Source organism: Ictalurus furcatus, chromosome 8, assembly GCF_023375685.1.
Source record: "Ictalurus furcatus strain D&B chromosome 8, Billie_1.0, whole genome shotgun sequence".
Classification (NCBI taxonomy): domain Eukaryota; kingdom Metazoa; phylum Chordata; class Actinopteri; order Siluriformes; family Ictaluridae; genus Ictalurus; species Ictalurus furcatus.
Window position 1 is genome coordinate 5,073,214 of NC_071262.1, and position 18,491 is coordinate 5,091,704.

Here is an 18,491-nt window from a genome sequence, read left to right on the forward strand (position 1 = left end):
CAAAGAATGATCGGATAGAATGGGTAGCTACCATCTTGAAGCAACATGGAGGAAGCACAAGCAGAACAGAAACAGAGTTCCAGCCAAGTGACCGTGTGCTTTTCCTGCTGTCAAGTGCGAATTGTTCTTGGCCCACTGGCAGGGCCTGTACATGATCCTCAAACTGGTGGGCCCAGTGATCTATTGCCTACAGCAGCCAGGTGAGAGAAAAAATGCTTAACTGAATCGTATCAATCTAATAAAGACATTGACTAAACCTTCTCCTGTCTCGTCAGCTTAGTCCAAAATGATGAAGACCTCACCCCCTCGTAGCAGCAACAGCTAGGGGAATTGGTCAATCGGTTCTTGGTTGTTTTTCCATCAGAGCCAGGGCTGACACATTTGGTGCAACATGACATTGAGACCCCACCCCAACCATCGAGTGGTGGTCTGACAGTGATGCTACCAAGTCCCAGGAGCCCACTGGCAGGCTTTTGAAGAGGAAGGTGTCAAGATGCTACATGACAGCACTATTGAAGAGTCTACCAACCCCTGTTCCAGCCACATTGTGGTTGAACTGAAACCTGATGGAAGCCTCAGGGTTTGTAATGACTTCTGGAGACTAAATCAGGTGTGAGAGTTTGACAGCTATGCCCTTCCATGGGTGGATGACTTGGTGGAGCACCTTGGGAGAGACCGGAGCTCAACCCCGACCCCATAAAAAGGCAGGTAGCCTTAGCCCCCAATTCAAAACCCAAGACTGTGTTCAGCACCTCCAGTGACCACTGGCAGAACCTGGTTCTCCCCTTTGAAGTGCCTGCGACATTCCAGCGATTCATGGATGTCATCCTAAACCACACCACCAGTTCACAGCAGCCTACCTAAACGATGTCATGATCCACTCACGCACATGGACGGATATACCATGGACGCCCATGGACGGATATACGCACCTATACCATCTGAGGGAGGTCCTGAATGAGCTCGAAAGGGCCAACAACAAACCCACAAAACTGTCATCCGGGGCTGACCGATACACAGTACCTGGGCTACCGCATCACCTGGGGCCTGCTGAAACAGGTGAAGAAAATTGAGGCATTCAAAGACTTCTTGGGGTTGGCAGGGTATTACAAAAAGCATTTCCCCTTCTCTTCTCTAGCCTCCCCATCAAGTGTTCCAGACCCTGAAGCAAGTGCTCACAAGCCTGCTGGTGCAAAGGAACCCAGACTTCCCTTGACCTTGCAGATGGATGCTTCAGAGACCAGTCTGGGCATCATACTTGAAAATGACACCATATTGAAATCTGCAGCATTTTTTTTTTGTTTGTTTGTTTTTTGCTCTTATCTGAGGTTATTTGTTTATACAAGTTGATAAGGACCACAATTATTTAGGCCCTCATAAATAAAAACATAGACTTGAAGGAGGGCGTACTTTCTTTTTTCCCCCCATGACTCTAAAGGTGTAAGAAAGCTGCTGAATACAAAACTGTATACAGAGCATCTGCAGGTATCAGCACTTCAAATGCAATACTTTTTAATACCATATTCAAGACACTTCCAAAAAAAAAAAAAAAGTAAGACCTGCACGTCACTACAATTATGCTACACGATACATCAGCTATAATGGATTGTGTTCATGCATATACATCCATTTATGGGTTTAACTACAGCTAAGTAAACTCTGCTCATATTTTTGTATAATCTTTAAATCTTTCAGCGGGGTACTGGCCCTTTAATTCAGCGCAAGAAGTGCGGCAAAAAATAAATAAATAAACTGACTCAACGCCAAAACTCCCGCTTCACTGCTGCTCACTTCAGGTGTAAAATTTTAGCAGTACAGAGTTTACAAACTGCAGTTTTGTCATCATCTTAACACACAGCACGAAATTGATGTGCGTGAAAAATAGCCTTTAATCGGCCGATAATCTGTATCTCATACATCGGTGCATCTCGAAAAATATATATATTTTTTAAATGTGTATATATATATATATATATATATATACATATATATATATATATATATATATATATATATATATATATATATATATATATATATATATATCTCAACAACCGTACATTTTATTAGAACATTTTGAAAAATCTCATTAAAAAGGTCATTCGAATTAACCGAGTTCGAAAATCGGCAAGCAATAATTCCAAATTGATTTATGAGTGAGATTTGTTAGTCCAGCTTGCCAAAAGTAGCCAAGATTAGGCGGTTCCTCATCTTACACTTCCTATTCAGTTTGTTTTTAATGGGTAGCACAGTGGACAACATTGAGGAGTTGGTGCCTAAAATTTCCACATCAGTTATATGGAACTACTTGGTTTTACACACTGGACACGGTGCAAATAACAGTTGTTTGCAAAATATCCAAAGGCAGGATTGGCAGACCAAGGAAACATAAACCACCAAGACAGCAGCCAAAAGAGTAGGCTAAAATCCAGATGACATAAGGAGTGTACGTGAACAGCACCACAGCCAGAAACAGAGCTGAAATAAACAAGTGTTTGAAAAAGCACTACTTATTAGAAAACAAGTAAACACTTAAAAGACATCTGATACTGTCATAATTTACCCGGTCAAGTATATAATATCCATCAAAAGTCAAAAACAAGGGTTTTAAAGTGACTTCTAAAAATAAATTATCCTTATGACTTACTGAGACGAAAAAAAATTTCTAACACCGCCATTCATTAGGTGTACACAGAATGATAAGAGAAGTGCAAAAAAAACAAAGAACAGCCAATTAGACATGAATAGCTTATTTTAAAAATGTTAAACAAAATGTAAACCAACTCAGCTAATGTATTCAGTATTTAAAAATATCTATACAACAGTTAGTTCCGATCTACTGATTTTGATTGGTCAAGCACTTTTCCAAGAGTGCTGATATTTACTATAACAGCACTGGGACATTTCACTGTTTGTATCACTCTGCCTGTCTGTGTTTACTACATAAATTCCAATTCTAGCAATAATTCGTTACATTGAAGCCATTACTACAGGCTGTGCACTGCATAACAAAACACTATGCCTCTTTGACAACTATTTCATTTGATGGAGCAGGAATAAACAAAATATTTGGTCATATGTCCGAAATGTCAGTTACTTCATATTAATTTCTTTGTAGTTATAAAAGCAATATCACATTCTCACAATCATGTTCTTGTGTACTGAATATCAGCATGGCTGTGATTACCTGAAGCCTTGTGCCTACAGGTGAAGTCAGGTGATCTTCAGTATAACAGCATTCTTGCTCATTCAATATTGCTTAATAAAATAACTCACCCGTCAATCACCTTTCCGTGTATTGCACTTTTAAAGGGTCATGAAAGTCTACCTCTCTATGTTTTTGAAAAATGCAGCTTAAATGGGCGTGGATGGCTGTGCAAGAAGGGAGGGGGTGTGGGCGTGGCAGGGAAAGGCAGGAGAGGAAGAGGGGGGCGAGATGGATGGATAGTGAGAAAAAGTTTGCAGATGAGACACAGGACTTCTCTCCTCCTGAATCTCCAGGGCTAAATGGAGACAATAGATAGCAGTATAAGTCCTCTGCCCTATGTATTTGAACCATTAGCCCCTAGGGTGACTATGGAGGAAATCATCAAATAAAACCGGAGGCAGCACCTGCTCGGAGGCAGTGTCTGAATGGTAGCTAGCTAAAAGGCTCAAGCTTTTTGTGAATAAAAAGGCAAAATGATCTTCCCTTCAATGCGGACTCTCGTTATATAGTTTTGCACGCGACGGCCTGCCGAGCTTTAAGCGGTTTAATTAGCTCAAAAGGCAAGTAAAACGGTCATGGTTAAAATTAGACACATACCTCATTTGAAGGGATAGAAAAGTCCTCGGGACTGAGTACCACATCATTGTGCAGATGCAAACTGCTTTCATGAGCAAGTCCAAAGTCCACCTTTCTCCAATTCTCATAGCTCTCCCAAGAAAACACACTCGAACTCTTACAGCACTGAAAAACACCTCTGACCCATTTGAATGCCTCTCTCATCTTCTACATCTTTAGGAAAGCACCACGTGCTGTCATGAATAATTAAGAGACAGCATCTTCTCTTAGGATAAGAACACACAGGCTCATGAATTATTATCAGACCCCGACAAGTCAAAGTACTATAGTACATTGCCACGTCACTGCCTGTGACCGAGATTTTAAAGCAGGAAGACAAAAACAGCACACAAAAGCTCAAAATTATCCAGCTTTCTCCTACAATTAAAATTAACAGATGCTAAAGTTGTCTTATGATGCACGATAAGAATACCTCTGTTAAAATCTCAGAAAATGTAGTTTAGTGTTTCATGATGCTTTAAGTACTGAATACATTGGCAGAAGAGTATTTCGTTATTTAACATTTTTAAATATAGTATCCATGTTTACATTACAGACATAATTGTTTACATTTTCCTGAGAAGTGCACTTCATTCAAATTTGTCTGAAAAGGGATTGTGGCCTAAGGTGTCTGTTATTCTTTTTCTTTAAGGGTATATTTCCTTTTAGAGCAATATTGTCATGAGTAGGGAAATTAATTTGGTTTGTCTGTTCAGTAACACAGTAGTCACAATAACACAAAAAACAACATTAAAAAACAAACCCTGTGGATCATGATCCAGCCTGAAAAACTGTACAAAGATATTTCTGCCAAATTGCCCAGCCCACTACATTATTACACTACACTGTATATGCACTGAACTACTGTGATCAAAACAGAACAGGTGATGGGCAGTTGTCCTCACCTGACCTCCAGCTGTCCTCCACCACATGTTGTATTAGTCCTCCTAAGAAAGGAACCCTTACAAGTTCTAGCTGCTCCAAGTTGCGTGCAGAGGCCAAACCTGTCACCAGTGGGACATACTTCAAGGAGTTGGTGGGACCAGCACAGTTCCTCATGACAAATGTACGCAGATTCACACACAAAAAATCCTTGAATGGCTGAGGTTTTGTAAGACGAACCCACTTCAGATACAAGTGTCTGAGCATGGACACACAAGGAATTTCTGGGACATTGACACCTGAGGAATTAAATTATTTTAGGCATTTATAGAACCACATATTTAAGTTTACTCAATGCTTCTAAACCATTCAAATTTTACATTGTAAACAGTTTGTAACAGTTTTAACCCTACCAACAAGATGAAGGGTCTGAATTTTAGCTGCAGCTGGAATTGTAAGTTTGTTTTCTGGGGGAATAGGAAATGCTCCATTGCGGTTCCTGAACTTTCCAAGGATGTGAACCTGAGGCATGTAGTTCCATATTGCTTCCACCAGCTCCAAATGAGATGTCTCCACACCCTTTAAAAAAAAAAAAAAAAACTTAACTTGAGCAAACAAAAGAAAGGCATGGGGGGAAAAAAAACAACAACTGATCATTTTGATTTACTTGCATATCCTACACTCACCAAAAGACTGGGACAAGCCTGGAGAGCCTCCAAAACACCAGGAATACTGAAAGCTTCATATCCCCTGACCCTCCTACGCTCTAAATAACGTGGGTGCAAACCATACAACTGCTCCAAATCAGGCATCTTCTTCAGCAGTGTGAGGAAATTTGTGTCTGTAAATCCTATGTGAAATGCACATACCAGAAAATATTTTAAAACTGTATTTTTTGGGCTTCTCAATATGCCATTATGAAGAAACCATCTGAAAAAATATGTCAAAATTGCACAAAAATGGACACAAAAATATGCTTGTAAAGGCAACCCGACTGGACCAAAGACTAGGCCTGTCACGATAACCACTTTAGTTGGAAAATATATTGTCCCAGATATAACTGGGATAAAAATAGACATTCTTTGAGTTATGGAAAATACTAGTGAAGACCAGATTTTTCAAATCAACAGTCCACATGATGCAAAGAATAAATACAAACCCAACAGCGCCGTGTTATAATGTCTACTGCAAAGAACAAATCTGGCTATTAACACAGTGCATTTATTTTTAAATGGGTCATATGATGCTTTTTAATGTTTTCCTTTAGTGTGTAATGTATCTGTTCGTGCATGTATAAGATCTGCAAAGTTACAAAGCTCATAGTCTCCCACAAAGGGATTTATTATATCTAAGAGAACACTGCTCCAGACCTGCCTAAAACACCTCGAAATTACTTCCGTAAATGTCTACATCGCTATTTGAAATATTAGCATAATCCCACCCAAAGGCAGGCGCAAAGAAAGAAGGCGAGGCTTCAGTGAATTGTGCCGGCGCCATGTTGTGGAGACGCTGTGTTTCAATGTGAAAGCAAAACCCCTTTGTTTGGCCTTCCGAAAACAGATGAACTTAGGAATCAGTTGTTAACATTTATTCATAACTCTGTTCCTGAGCAGTACAACCCAAAATGTTTGCTTGTGCACAGCGCATTTTACGGAGGACAACTTCCTGAACCTGGGAGAGAACACCACAGGTTATACATGAAGGCTACTCCTGAAAAATTGGCAATTCCCACTTTGCTCAGACAATCTTGCACTCCAGAATCAGAACCTGTAATTATATTTGATTATTTTATGAAGTATCTGCTATTGACTGTTCAAATGCGGAGTTTTGTGATGTGGCTCAGGGCTCAGTTGTAGATCTCTGTGAACATGCCAGCTAAAGTTATTGTGTTGTAGTTTTGATATTCAGCTTCGGGATTTTTTTACCTATAAATGTGTTACCTATAACACACATTCCCACGGCACAGTTACCCGTCTGTATTTTGTGTCTTTTTGTCTGTCGATTTCATAATCCAAATTAAACCGTTATAACACTGTATCTGAAACGTAACGGAGTTACAAAATAAAAACTTACCAATGTGAAATGTTCTGCTCAATTCGTGCTTGCAAGGTTGGTTCCGATTTATCTGTTTGATCATCTACATTTTCTGAATCTGACTCAGGCTCAAACTGATACAGTAAAGCCGACGACTTTATGAACTGTGTTGCTTAGAAGTTCAGAATTGCTTTAGAAGCCATTTCCGACACACGCTTGAGGTTTTTGGCCAATCACAACGTAGTGTGTCAGCTGGCCAATCAGAACACTCTGGGCTTTTCGGAAGGAGGGGTTTGGAGAAACTGGAACACAATCCATGCGTTTCAGGCAGCAGAATGCATTTAATGTACAGTATTTGAAAAACAATGTGTTTTTTGACCATTAAAACATGTTAACCTATTCTATTACACCCAATAAACAAAATAATGAACTTTTAAAAACTTTTTTTTTAAATCATCATATGACCCCCTTTAAACTAAAGTGCGTAAAATTATCAAATCTGGCCAGTTCCAGTGTTAATTTTCAGTTTTTAGTCATAATTTTTGTCTTCTGATGAAAATATGCTTTAAATTTGGTAAATATTTCATCGTGTCATATTTATTAATTTTAGTCAATTGTACTCTGACTAAAATGGCATTGAATATTAAAATCAACAGCATTTTATATTTCTATATTAACTTAAACATACATCAACAAATACATGTGAAAACCGCCCTAGTTGTGAAAACCTGATCTCCTGAAATAATATTACAATAAGTACACTACTGCAATACAACGCTGAATTCTTTATGCTTTAGTTATTCATTGTCCGCGTTTTAGTGCATTGTTACAGAAAGAGCATATTCACGACGTGACTTACCATTCTACCTAGCATGTTAAGTTCAAGTTCACTTGTGCTTTTGCAGTTTTGGGATTCAAATGTGCATTTTTATCTTAAATTTGAGGAATATTTGAAGTTTAAATTTTAATTCCACAACCCTAGAGCAGATGAAAGGACAAAATCAGCGAATAGCTAAAATGTTGCTGGCATACATTCTTATGTAAATAAAACATGCACATAAACATAACGGGCAATATCGAGGTCAGAAAGATGATCAAGGTCATGTCCATATATCTTAAAATAAGTCAATAATGTAATTATCATGACAGGCCTAACACAAAACATCTATAAACCTGAACACATGTGCTCTCAATTTAGTCATTGTTAATTCCTGTCTACTCAGTTACCAGCCTGGAAGGGCAAATCGCACATTCCCCCAGCAAGATGAACCAAGCCAGCTACTTTACCATAACTGCTGCCCTTGCAATATCTCAAGGCAGCTGAACATGCTGCGAAATTCCCACTTGCACATAGAATAGTTAATGGACCCCTACAATTGGCAGGGTCCTGAACAACACAGAAGAGCAGGGCCAATTACAGTACAGGCTCTTGGATTTTTGACCATGGATTGCAACGGCATCATTGGATGACAATGAGATTCAAATTTGTGACCCAACAATAGCATCCACTGGGAGCCATGCATGAAACACACATGAAACCATGTTCATTAGTTGATCAACAATGACCATAAGAAAACAAATATGCTTATAAGCAAACCCACCTTGCATAAGAAGTTCTACTAACCTGAAGGCATGTACTCCCACCACCGGCTGGCACACAGGTCCACCATTTTCACCACCCGCAAATACAGACTTACTGCCTCTTGTAGCTTTCGTGATAGACATTCCATGCACATAATGTCTGGCATAGGCAGATAGCTTAAGAGAGCAGAAAATTTAGATAGCAGGCTGGAATCCATAAATATGATCAGCTAGTATATGTATATTTTTTTCACAATCTGTTTCAAACAAGCTATAAGCTTGCACTGAGTTGTTGATGGGGAAATAATAATAATAATTAAAAAAAAAAAAAATCAGTTCCACAAGACCATATACAATTGAAATTAGCAAGTCCTTTTTCAAGTTAGTTTGAATGAAACAATATGGACCCAACTTATATTTTCATTTGCTCCAATCTCTGTGATGGATGGTGTAAACATTCTTTTCTCAAGCTCACTACTGTAATTCTTTACAATCAGAAAAATACTGTACTGTAGATGATTAGAGTGAATAAGTGGTGTAATATGTATACATTACTAACCGGAATATATGGCAGAGCACCTCATGTGAAAGCTCATTTATGTAATCTTTTGATTCCACTTTTTGCAAAGAAGTACAATTTGTTCCTCCAACCACACTTGTCTTAGTGGATTTTCGCCTAGGGCCCATCATGTCCTGGAGAGTGGTGCAGTCAGTCAAGAACGGCAAGCTACTCAATTCATCAAAGGCAAGCCTCTTTAGGTATTCACATCTGCTATGGTTTCTCTGAAAAAATGAGAGAGAAAAGAAAATATATAAACCAACAAAATACATAAAAGTACTTTTAAAGGAAGAATTAATAGACACTGCTCATGTTTGATAAAAAAACGCAACATTTGAAAGAATAAATTGTAACTAAAAGGAATAAAACAGCAGACAGTAGTGCTGTGGAACATAAGTTCTCGGTGATCTCATCACTACGTCAGATAAGAGTTTGTGTATTTGTTTGCATTCATAAACTATACTACTTTACAAAAATCAAGCACAGTGACCTGTAACTAGTAAATAAAACTAGTAACAGAAGAGGAAGTTTAGAGTAAATAATTCCAGTTAATGGTCACATAACATCAGAGTGGGGAAAAAGTCTGACTCATTGATCAGTCTCTTTGACTGAGGTAGGGTTGTTGGTGCCATATGGACTAGTTTGAGCATTGCATAATACTGCTGATCTTCTGGAACTGTCTCACACACTCTATACAGTTTGCATGGGGTAAAAACATCCAGTGAGCAGCAGTTAACTGTGGTGAGTAGAAAATCATCTGCAAAAGCACAATAGGTTGAAGCTTTACATGGATCTGGAATCACATCTGGTTCCACTCCTGTCTAGGGATGTGCATCGTTAAGGTTTTAACTGTATTACTACTCTTACCGATACTGCTTATCGATCCTGTACTTAACGGTATTCTTATCTGTATTTTGTGTTGTGATTTTTTTTTTTTTTAGAAAGAAACAAATTGAGAACAGAATTAACATTGCTTTATTTTTTTTTTTATAAAAGAATTTATTATTATACATCTATTTGTAAATGCACCAGTGTGAAGGCATTTTTTAGTGTTTAAGACTTACAGTATCTCACGAAAGTGAGTACACCCCTCACATTTTTGCAAATATTTGATTACATCTTTTCATGTGACAACACTGAAGAAATGACACTTTGCTACAATGTAAAGTAGTGAGTGTACAGCTTGTGTAACAGTGTAAATTTGCTGTCCCCTCAAAATAACTCAACATACAGCCATTAATGTCTAAACCACTGGCAACAAAAGTGAGTACACCCCTAAGTGAAAATGTCCAAATTGGGCCCAAAGTGTCAATATTTTGTGTGGACATTATTTTCCAGCACTGCCTTAACCCTCTTGGGCATGGAGTTCACCAGAGCTTCACAGGTTGCCACTGGTGTCCTCTTCCACTCCTCCATGACGACATCACGGAGCTGGTGGATGTTAGAGACCTTGTGCTCCTCCCCCTTCCGTTTGAGGATGCCCCACAGATGCTCAATAGGGTTTAGGTCTGGAGAAATGCATGGCCAGTCCATCACCGACACCGTCGGCTTCATTAGCAAGGCAGTGGTCATCTTGAAGGTGTGTTTGGGTTCGTTATCATGCTGGAATACTGCCCTGTGGCCCAGTCTCTGAAGGGAGGGGATCATGTTCTGCTTCAGTATGTCACAGTACATGTTGGCATTCATGGTTCCCTCAATGAACTGTAGCTCCCCAGTGCCGGCAGCACTCATGCAGCCCCAGACCATGACACTCCCACCACCATGCTTGACTGTAGGCAAGACACACTTGTCTTTGTACTCCTCACCTGGTTGCCGCCAAACACGCTTGACACCATCTGAACCAAATAAGTTTATTTTGGTCTCATCAGACCACAGGACATGGTTCCAGTAATCCATGTACTTAGTCTGCTTGTCTTCAGCAAACAGTTTGCGGGCTTTCTTGTGCATCATCTTAAGAAGAGGCTTCCTTCTGGGATGACGGCCATGCAGACAAATTTGATGCAGTGTGCAGCATATGGTCTGAGCAATGACAGGCTGACCCCCCACCCCTTCAACCTCTGCAGCAATGCTGGCAGCACTCGTACGTCTATTTCCCAAAGACAACCTCTGGATATGACGCTGAGCACGTGCACTCAACTTCTTTGGTCGACCATGGCGAGGCCTGTTCTGAGTGGAACCTGTCCTGTTAAACCGCTGTATGGTCTTGGCCACCGTGCTGCAGCTCAGTGTCAGGGTCTTGGCAATCTTCTTATCGCCTAGGCCATCTTTATGTAGAGCAACAATTCTTTTTTTTCAGATCCTCAGAGAGTTCTTTGTCATGAGGGGCCATGTTGAACTTCCAGTGACCAGTATGAGAGAGTGTGAGAGCGATGACACCAAATTTAACACACCTGCTCCCCATTCACACCTGACACCTCGTAACACTAACAAGTCACATGACACCGGGGAAGGAAAATGGCTAATTGGGCCCAATTTGGACATTTTCACTTAGGGGTGCACTCACTTTTGTTGCCAGCGGTTTAGACATTAATGGCTGTGGGTTGGGTTATTTTGACGGGACAGCAAATTTACACTGTTACACAAGCTGTACACTCACTACTTTACATTGTAGCAAAGTGTCATTTCTTCAGTGTTGTCACATGAAAAGTTATAATCAAATATTTACAAAAATGTGAGGGGTGTACTCACTTTTGTGAGATATGTATATACTGCAGAAAAAAATATTGCAGATTTATATGTAGGCTATTTGTAAAGTAACTGAAAGTAATGTGCATTTAATAGCCTAAATGTTTACATACTGATTTATTTCTTTATTTGGGATTTTAAATTTGATGACTGCATGATGTCCTTTCACTCAAATGAAATAAACATCATAAGGTATGCAAACCAGTTTTTTTTTTAAATGGCGTGAACAATGTTGATTCAACAGGCCTTTAATGAGCAAAAAGCCGTTGGATCAATGTCGGAGATGGACATAGTTTCCGTGCCACAAGAGACCTCGATTATGCGATGATTATATGTCATTGTTATTTGGGGAAGGCTGCCAGTATACATACCTGACATAGATAGGGCAACCAGAGACGAGCTAGCTAGGCAGCATAATGCACTTTTGAAAGATGCTTTGACAGACTGCTCGTGTTTCCGTCCTTACAAGCAAAAATCCTGTTGCACTTTTGGCAATGAGTGTTGTCTACATCAAGTCTAGTGAAGTGTAACAACACTTTTGAACGTTTGGTTCTCTCCACCATCGTCACCATGTATTAAGCGGGAGCTTTCGTGTTGTGTGCGCACTCGCTGTTGCACGTGACAGACAGCCTCCATGCACGAGAGATCTCATTTCTGGATTGCCAAAAACGAAAATGCAGATCAATGTCTTAAAATTATCGCAAATTAGAAATGGTTGGTGAGATAAAATGTGCAACCAAACGTTAATTTAGCAATAATAAATAGGAAATATATATTTTCTTCATTTCTCCAGTACCGAAAGGAGAACCGATAGCATCAGAGATTATCGATACTATGGTCTTTCATAATTTAGCACCGGGGCCAGTTTAATACTGGGTTTCGGTACCCATCCCTAATTCATGTCGGCCAAGAACAGGAATCTGAGGCCACAGTGGCCAACAGCTCAGGAAAATGGGCATTTGAAGATCGGAAACACACTACATCTTTTTTTTTTTTCCCTTCAATTATCCCATTTCTGTGAATCTGTACATACTCAGGGTATCTGCACTTCAAATTGAATACTTTTTAATACCATATTCAAGACATTAACAAAACATTTTAAGACCTGCATGTCACTTCAAACATGCTACACGACACATCAGCTATAAAGGATTGTGTACATGCATATACATCCATTTCTGGGTTTAGGTAAGTTATAAATTTACAGGATAAAAATCTATATAGATATATGAAAGAGGTGTATAAAAATATATAGAGTGATTGATTATGGCAGTCAGAAGAGAAAAAGATGTCAAATTTACCATCACTCCCTCAGCAGCTCCTCAGAAACCCCCTCGCAGGAATGTTTACTAGTTTTTTTGTAATGTAATGCCAGGATAATGTAATGAGTAGTGTTATAAATGTACATACATTTTTGTAAAGAAGAATATGTATAAATATCTTAAAAAACCTTTGTTATTTTGTAATATTACTGTTGCACTGAATAATACTTAATAATAAAATTTTATTTGGGGTACAAACAGTAATATAACAATAGTAATATATTTCTGACTTGGTTCACTTTTATGTGTTAAACCTTGTGGCTTTTATTTTGGCGGAAAATCGCAGGACATCCTTTTTGTCGAATTTAAGATAAAAATGCACATTTGAATGCAAAAACTGTGCATTTGAATTTAAGATGTGTAGAAAGCACAAGCACCAATTAAAACATAAAAACATACTGTTTAATAAATAAAAAAACACAAGATATTAACAATACACTAAATGTTTTTTGAAGAAAAATCTAAAAAGAATAATTCTCATGTTTCAAATAATCCATTAATGTCAGAGATTGAGCCTCCTAAACCGTGTGAGCTGAAGCTGAATAGTGAATGAACACTGCTAAACTGAAGCACTTTACTAGCAGGTTAATTAACCTCACCCAAAATGCATCCTATACATAAGGTTAATCAGAAATAAACAACATAAATGTAATATTACAACTTGCGTCTGAACAAAATGATGTGAATGCACAAGTGAACTTGAACTTAATTAAGGCAATAGGTAGAATGGAGTCACGTTATGAATACGCTCTTTCCGTAACAATGCAGTAAAACACAGAAAATGAATAACTAAAGCATAAAGAACTCACAATATTGTATTACAATAGCGTACTCATTGGAATATTTCAGGAGAGCAGGTTTTCACAAGGGCAGTTTTCACATGTTTTAAGATGTTTAGGTTAATCTATAAAATTTTTGAATATTTGGTTTATTTTTGCATTTTCTCATCAACTAAAATGCCACTGACTAATATACGATGCCATATTAGTCAGAATAAAGTTGACTAAAATGAATAAATCTGACATGACGACAAAATAGACTAAATTTAAAGGATATTTTCGTTAAAAGACAAAAACTATGCTATTATATTACAATTATATCAGTGGCATAAAATGGTCTTAAAATGACTATCATTTATCGCAATAATTTCTAGGACAATATATGGTCCAATAAAATTAGTTATCGTGACGGGCCTAGGCGTCCCTCCAAAATTTACAAAAGGACAAGACAAAAAGCTTACCAAAAGTCTGCCAAGAGACCAACTGCAACATCAAAGGAGCTGCGGGAATATCTGACAAGTACTGATTACTCTCTGCATGTGATGATCTCTTGTATTCTTCACATGTCTGGGCTATGGGGTAGGGTGGCTAGATGGAAGCCCTTTCTCACAAAAAATATCCAAGCCCAACTAAAATCACCCCAAACTATGTGGCAAAACCTGTAATGTTCTGATGAGACCAATTCATAACATGTATAAAAACTGCAGAATACCAAAAAGGTATTTTTGGCACAAAAAAAGCACATCAACAAACGAACGCTATATCTGGTGAAGCATGATGGTGGCAGCATCATGCTTTAGGGCTGCTTTTCTTCAGCCAGAACTGGGGCTTTTATCAATGTGGAGGAAATCACGAAGAGCTAAAAATACCAGCCGATTTTAGTACAAAACATTCAGGTGTCTGCTCGTAAGCTGAAGACGCAAAGGACAGTCTCCTGTTCTTTCAGTACAACAGTGACGCAAGGCGTACATCCACTCAAGGAAAGTCTTAAACAAAAGTTAAATAATGTTTTTTAATGACCTAGCCAGAGCTCAGACCTGAATCCAACTAAAAATCTGAGGGTTGGCCTGAAGCGGGCTGTACACAGGAGATGCCCTCACAATTTGACATATCCAGAACGTTGTTGCAAGAAAGCCTGGGAAAATACTGACAAGTCAAGATGTGCCATGCTGACAGACTCTTACCAAAAAAAAACTAACTGGTGTAATAAAATCAAAAGGTGCTTCAAAAACATATTCATTTAGGGGTGTTCACACTTCTGCAACTAGGTTATTGTAAATTTTTTATTTGTATTCCCTAAAAAGCTTCTGATTGTTTTTCACTGTTTGTATCCGATGGCAACTGGATGGAGTCCATCATGGTCGCAGGTTGGTTTCGGCTTAAGAGTTTCTTAGGTTAAAGTTACCAGTAATACTGAACAAAAGAAAAAGCAAAGGTCTGAAAAACAGAAGATGAAACAGACAGGACTAACTAAGGAATCTTCCTCATTGCAAGCCAGCGGGTTCACTGTGCCGTGGGGCAGAATGAGGGAGAAGCATGTTGATATAGACCAGGTTAAGTTTAGTTTTCTCTTTAGGAGACAGTCAGTGTGAGTTAGGATGATCCTGAAGCAAGTCAGTGTAGCAGTGTCATGGACATGGGGAGTAAGCCATACCAGCCTGATCCAAAATTCATTGAAGTACAGCAACTCCAGTATCAGGCAAACTGGTACAGTCAATATTCATAGCTTCACTTCAGTCCAACACTGAAAAAGGTTATTTGTTAGCAAAGCTGCAGATACCCTAAGAGGAATGCCAAATGAGGCAAGAGGCTTATTCGATGAGGTTGAGAAGCTTGTTAGGTTGTTGTTAGTCGTCCCTGTGGCCTCAGCTGAAGCAGAACGAAGCTTTAGTGCACTCAAAAGACTGAAAACTTGGCTGAGATCTACCATGTCTCAGCAGCGCATTAATAATGTAGCTGTATGTCATGTACATCAAGAGGCCCTTGACCAAGTAGATCTTAAAGATATTTGCTAACAGTTTGTATCCGTCAATGACCGACGTAGGCATCTGTTTGGATTGTTTAAATAGACACCAAGGACCATCATGAAGAATGTTGTTGGATGCAAAACATTTTTTGTTTTTTTTCCTCTTTTCCATTAACAAGTAATTCCATAGTTTACTTTCTTTTAGTCTTTGATCTGTTGCTTTGTATAATTTGTATTTAAATGTAAATACAGATCTTAATGTAAATATAGATGTTATATTTTAATAAACCAGTTGGTTGTCAACATTAAAAACAGTCCTTTTTTGGGTGTCCCTACCAATATTGAGACCAAACCTACGCCCATGCTTTTGTCCTTGCTCATCCGAGTGGAGCCAGCATTAAGAAGGCCAGGTGGTTGATCTCAAGAGATAGCACATATTTCCAGCAGATGATCAGAGAAAGTCCAGAATGGTGTCTGCAGAGCCTGTATCCCTTTTCTGTGAGTGAATCTGCGATTTATTGTTTGAATGTCTGAAGGGATGTGTTTGGATTGCGCTCCGTATAATGTGGCTCAAGCTGTTTATGACTTTATTGGCTGCCTGGCTGCCTTAAGGTCTTACATGTGTCATACAGGGTTAAGTGTTTGACTAGCCCAGGTGAGAATTGGGAGGCAGCAAGTTGTTGAGTAATCTGCCTCAGGGAAGAAACTGTTGGAGTCTGCTGGTGATGGCACAGATAGTCCTGTACCTTCTGCCAGCCGGCAGGAAGATGAAGAGTCCATGAGAGGGGTTGTCCGCAATACTGATGGCTTTGCGGGTGCCCTAGTTATTGAATGAAGTAACAGACAAATGCTATCGAGGTAGGAATGTTTGGGAGACCAGGCCTGATTATCAGCTGAGCTGCCCTCACCACATGGTATAGATCCTTCCGCTCAGCAACTGTGCAGCTGGCATATTGCACGGTCATGAAGTGGAAGAGAATGCTCTAGATGGTTGTAATCAAATTTGAACTTATAATACTGATAAGAAGCACAGTGTCTACCTCCTTTATGTTTCTCAGTGTGTTGAATGTGCTGTTAGTAAAAAATGTACAACAATAAGGATAAACAATTAAAAAGATCTTTTGATCGACTTAACCATAGTGATAAAGATCACCTCACCTTACTGAAAGACCTGTAAGCCTTAACACGTAGTAATTGCCCTCTCCTACTAAAACACGCTGTTAGAAAAACATGAAATACCTTCATTACTTTAAACATCCTTAATTTTTAATACATATTATAACCCACGGAGGCTGCCATTACCTGACATGTGAAATGCACTTTGAGTCGAGGACGTAAAATGGCTGCACTTGAGCACTCAAAAGAATTAGCTACTAGCCCCCGCAGCAGGAAATGAATGCCACACTGTCAGGATGTTATGGATCAGTGGATTACTATGAGGCTTCATATGAGGTGAGTTGCCTTGTATGTTGGTGGTCTGACAGAGACATGGATTGTAGCTGCTGTCGTGATTCTATCTCAAAACGGTTTATATCAACCAAATCACAAGAATTTTAGCTTTCCAAAGATACGAGTACCTTTGTACAAACAGAAGCTGTGTAGATAGCATAGATTTGCTCATAACATGGCGCTGGCGGGCCGTCGGAATATTAACAGCATAAGGTATACGATGGTGAGATGGCTGATAATCTCAAATTATTGATATCAGAATGCGTTTTGTCATAAAACGATAGTTTAATCCATATGCTTACCTTGAACAACAAATGCTCTCGGGTGGCATAGATGTGCATTTTTCTACACACCATTGATTTTGCCCCACTCTCGCCTCCTCACCTCTCTGATAGTCTTCATTTTGCTGTACATTTTGAGTAATGTCTTCTATATTAGCCTCCTCGCTTATGTTACGCTCGGGTTCAAATTGAAAAGGCTGAAGACATGTTTATATCGCTGTAGGGTCGCTGGAGAATCAAGATTGTTGCAACCATTTGACATCACTACCCAGAATGCATTGCAGCATAAACAGCAATGGCAGCCTACACGTGCAAGGTTGTGGTTTTTTTGTTTGTTTGTTTGTTTGTTTTAAACTGACATCTAGAATGTTTTTGTATAGCGGATTCATATGCCATAGATGTCAGCGTTAATCTACTAAGCCATACAAGTCTTCATAGTCAGGGTTCCCTTTAAGAAAATGAACTAATCAGCAAGAGGGGAAAAAAAAAAGTATTAACTTAAATATTTAACTTTTAAGAACATTTTGTAATTATGGTACTAAAAATACTTTTTTTTTTTTTTTTTACTAAAAAAAAAAAAAAGTATTTTTAGTACCATAATTACAAAATGTTCTTAAAAGTTAAATATTACAATATTAAAAGTTTAGAAGTCAAAAACATTAGTGAACTACTTACAAATAAAACTGTCACAGCCATTTTTTCAGTCTGGTCAGTCTACCACAAATTCAAAATATAAACTTTAAACATGAGAAACAAGAATCTCTAGTGAAGTATTTACAATTAAAACAGATCAGTCACAAGCAATGCGAGTCCTCCCATGTCTGTGCCCTTTTTGCTGTGCCATTTTTCAAAGCAGTTTCACCGTGTCACATCACAGGCTGTGCACTGCCATGGACTCCACATCATCTTTTTAACCACCTTTTGGCAGTGCTCACAGGACCTGACCCTAACCCTTCATGCTTGTGCATGTTGGGTTGGAAATGGCCACAGGCAAGTGCTGCACTGTCTGCCTGACATTTCTGCTTGGACACCCAGTAATCTCTGTCCCATAAACACTTTGTGTGTCACGGGTTCTGATCTCTTGCTTGGGTGATCTCCCAGTGCAGAAAGTACAGTAAGCATTTGTGGTG

At 38.9% G+C, this 18,491-nt stretch overlaps 1 protein-coding gene across 6 annotated transcripts in view; it reads right to left on the reverse strand.

Annotated features, from left to right (window-relative positions):
* Positions 1-18,491, reverse strand: part of fbxo38 (F-box protein 38) — an 80,800-nt gene that overhangs the window by 55,360 nt on the left and 6,949 nt on the right. For all 6 annotated transcript variants that reach the window (XR_008386502.1, XM_053630378.1, XM_053630376.1 and 3 more), the window contains exons 2-6: positions 8,880-9,103; positions 8,364-8,497; positions 5,392-5,555; positions 5,119-5,284; positions 4,729-5,004 (exon numbers count right to left, since the gene is read on the reverse strand). Coding sequence is in view for 5 of the 6 variants with exons in the window: in XM_053630378.1 (XP_053486353.1) it covers positions 4,729-5,004; positions 5,119-5,284; positions 5,392-5,555; positions 8,364-8,497; positions 8,880-9,010 (871 nt within the window). In the remaining variant the exon portion in view is untranslated. The remainder of the gene's footprint in view (positions 1-4,728; positions 5,005-5,118; positions 5,285-5,391; positions 5,556-8,363; positions 8,498-8,879; positions 9,104-18,491) is intronic.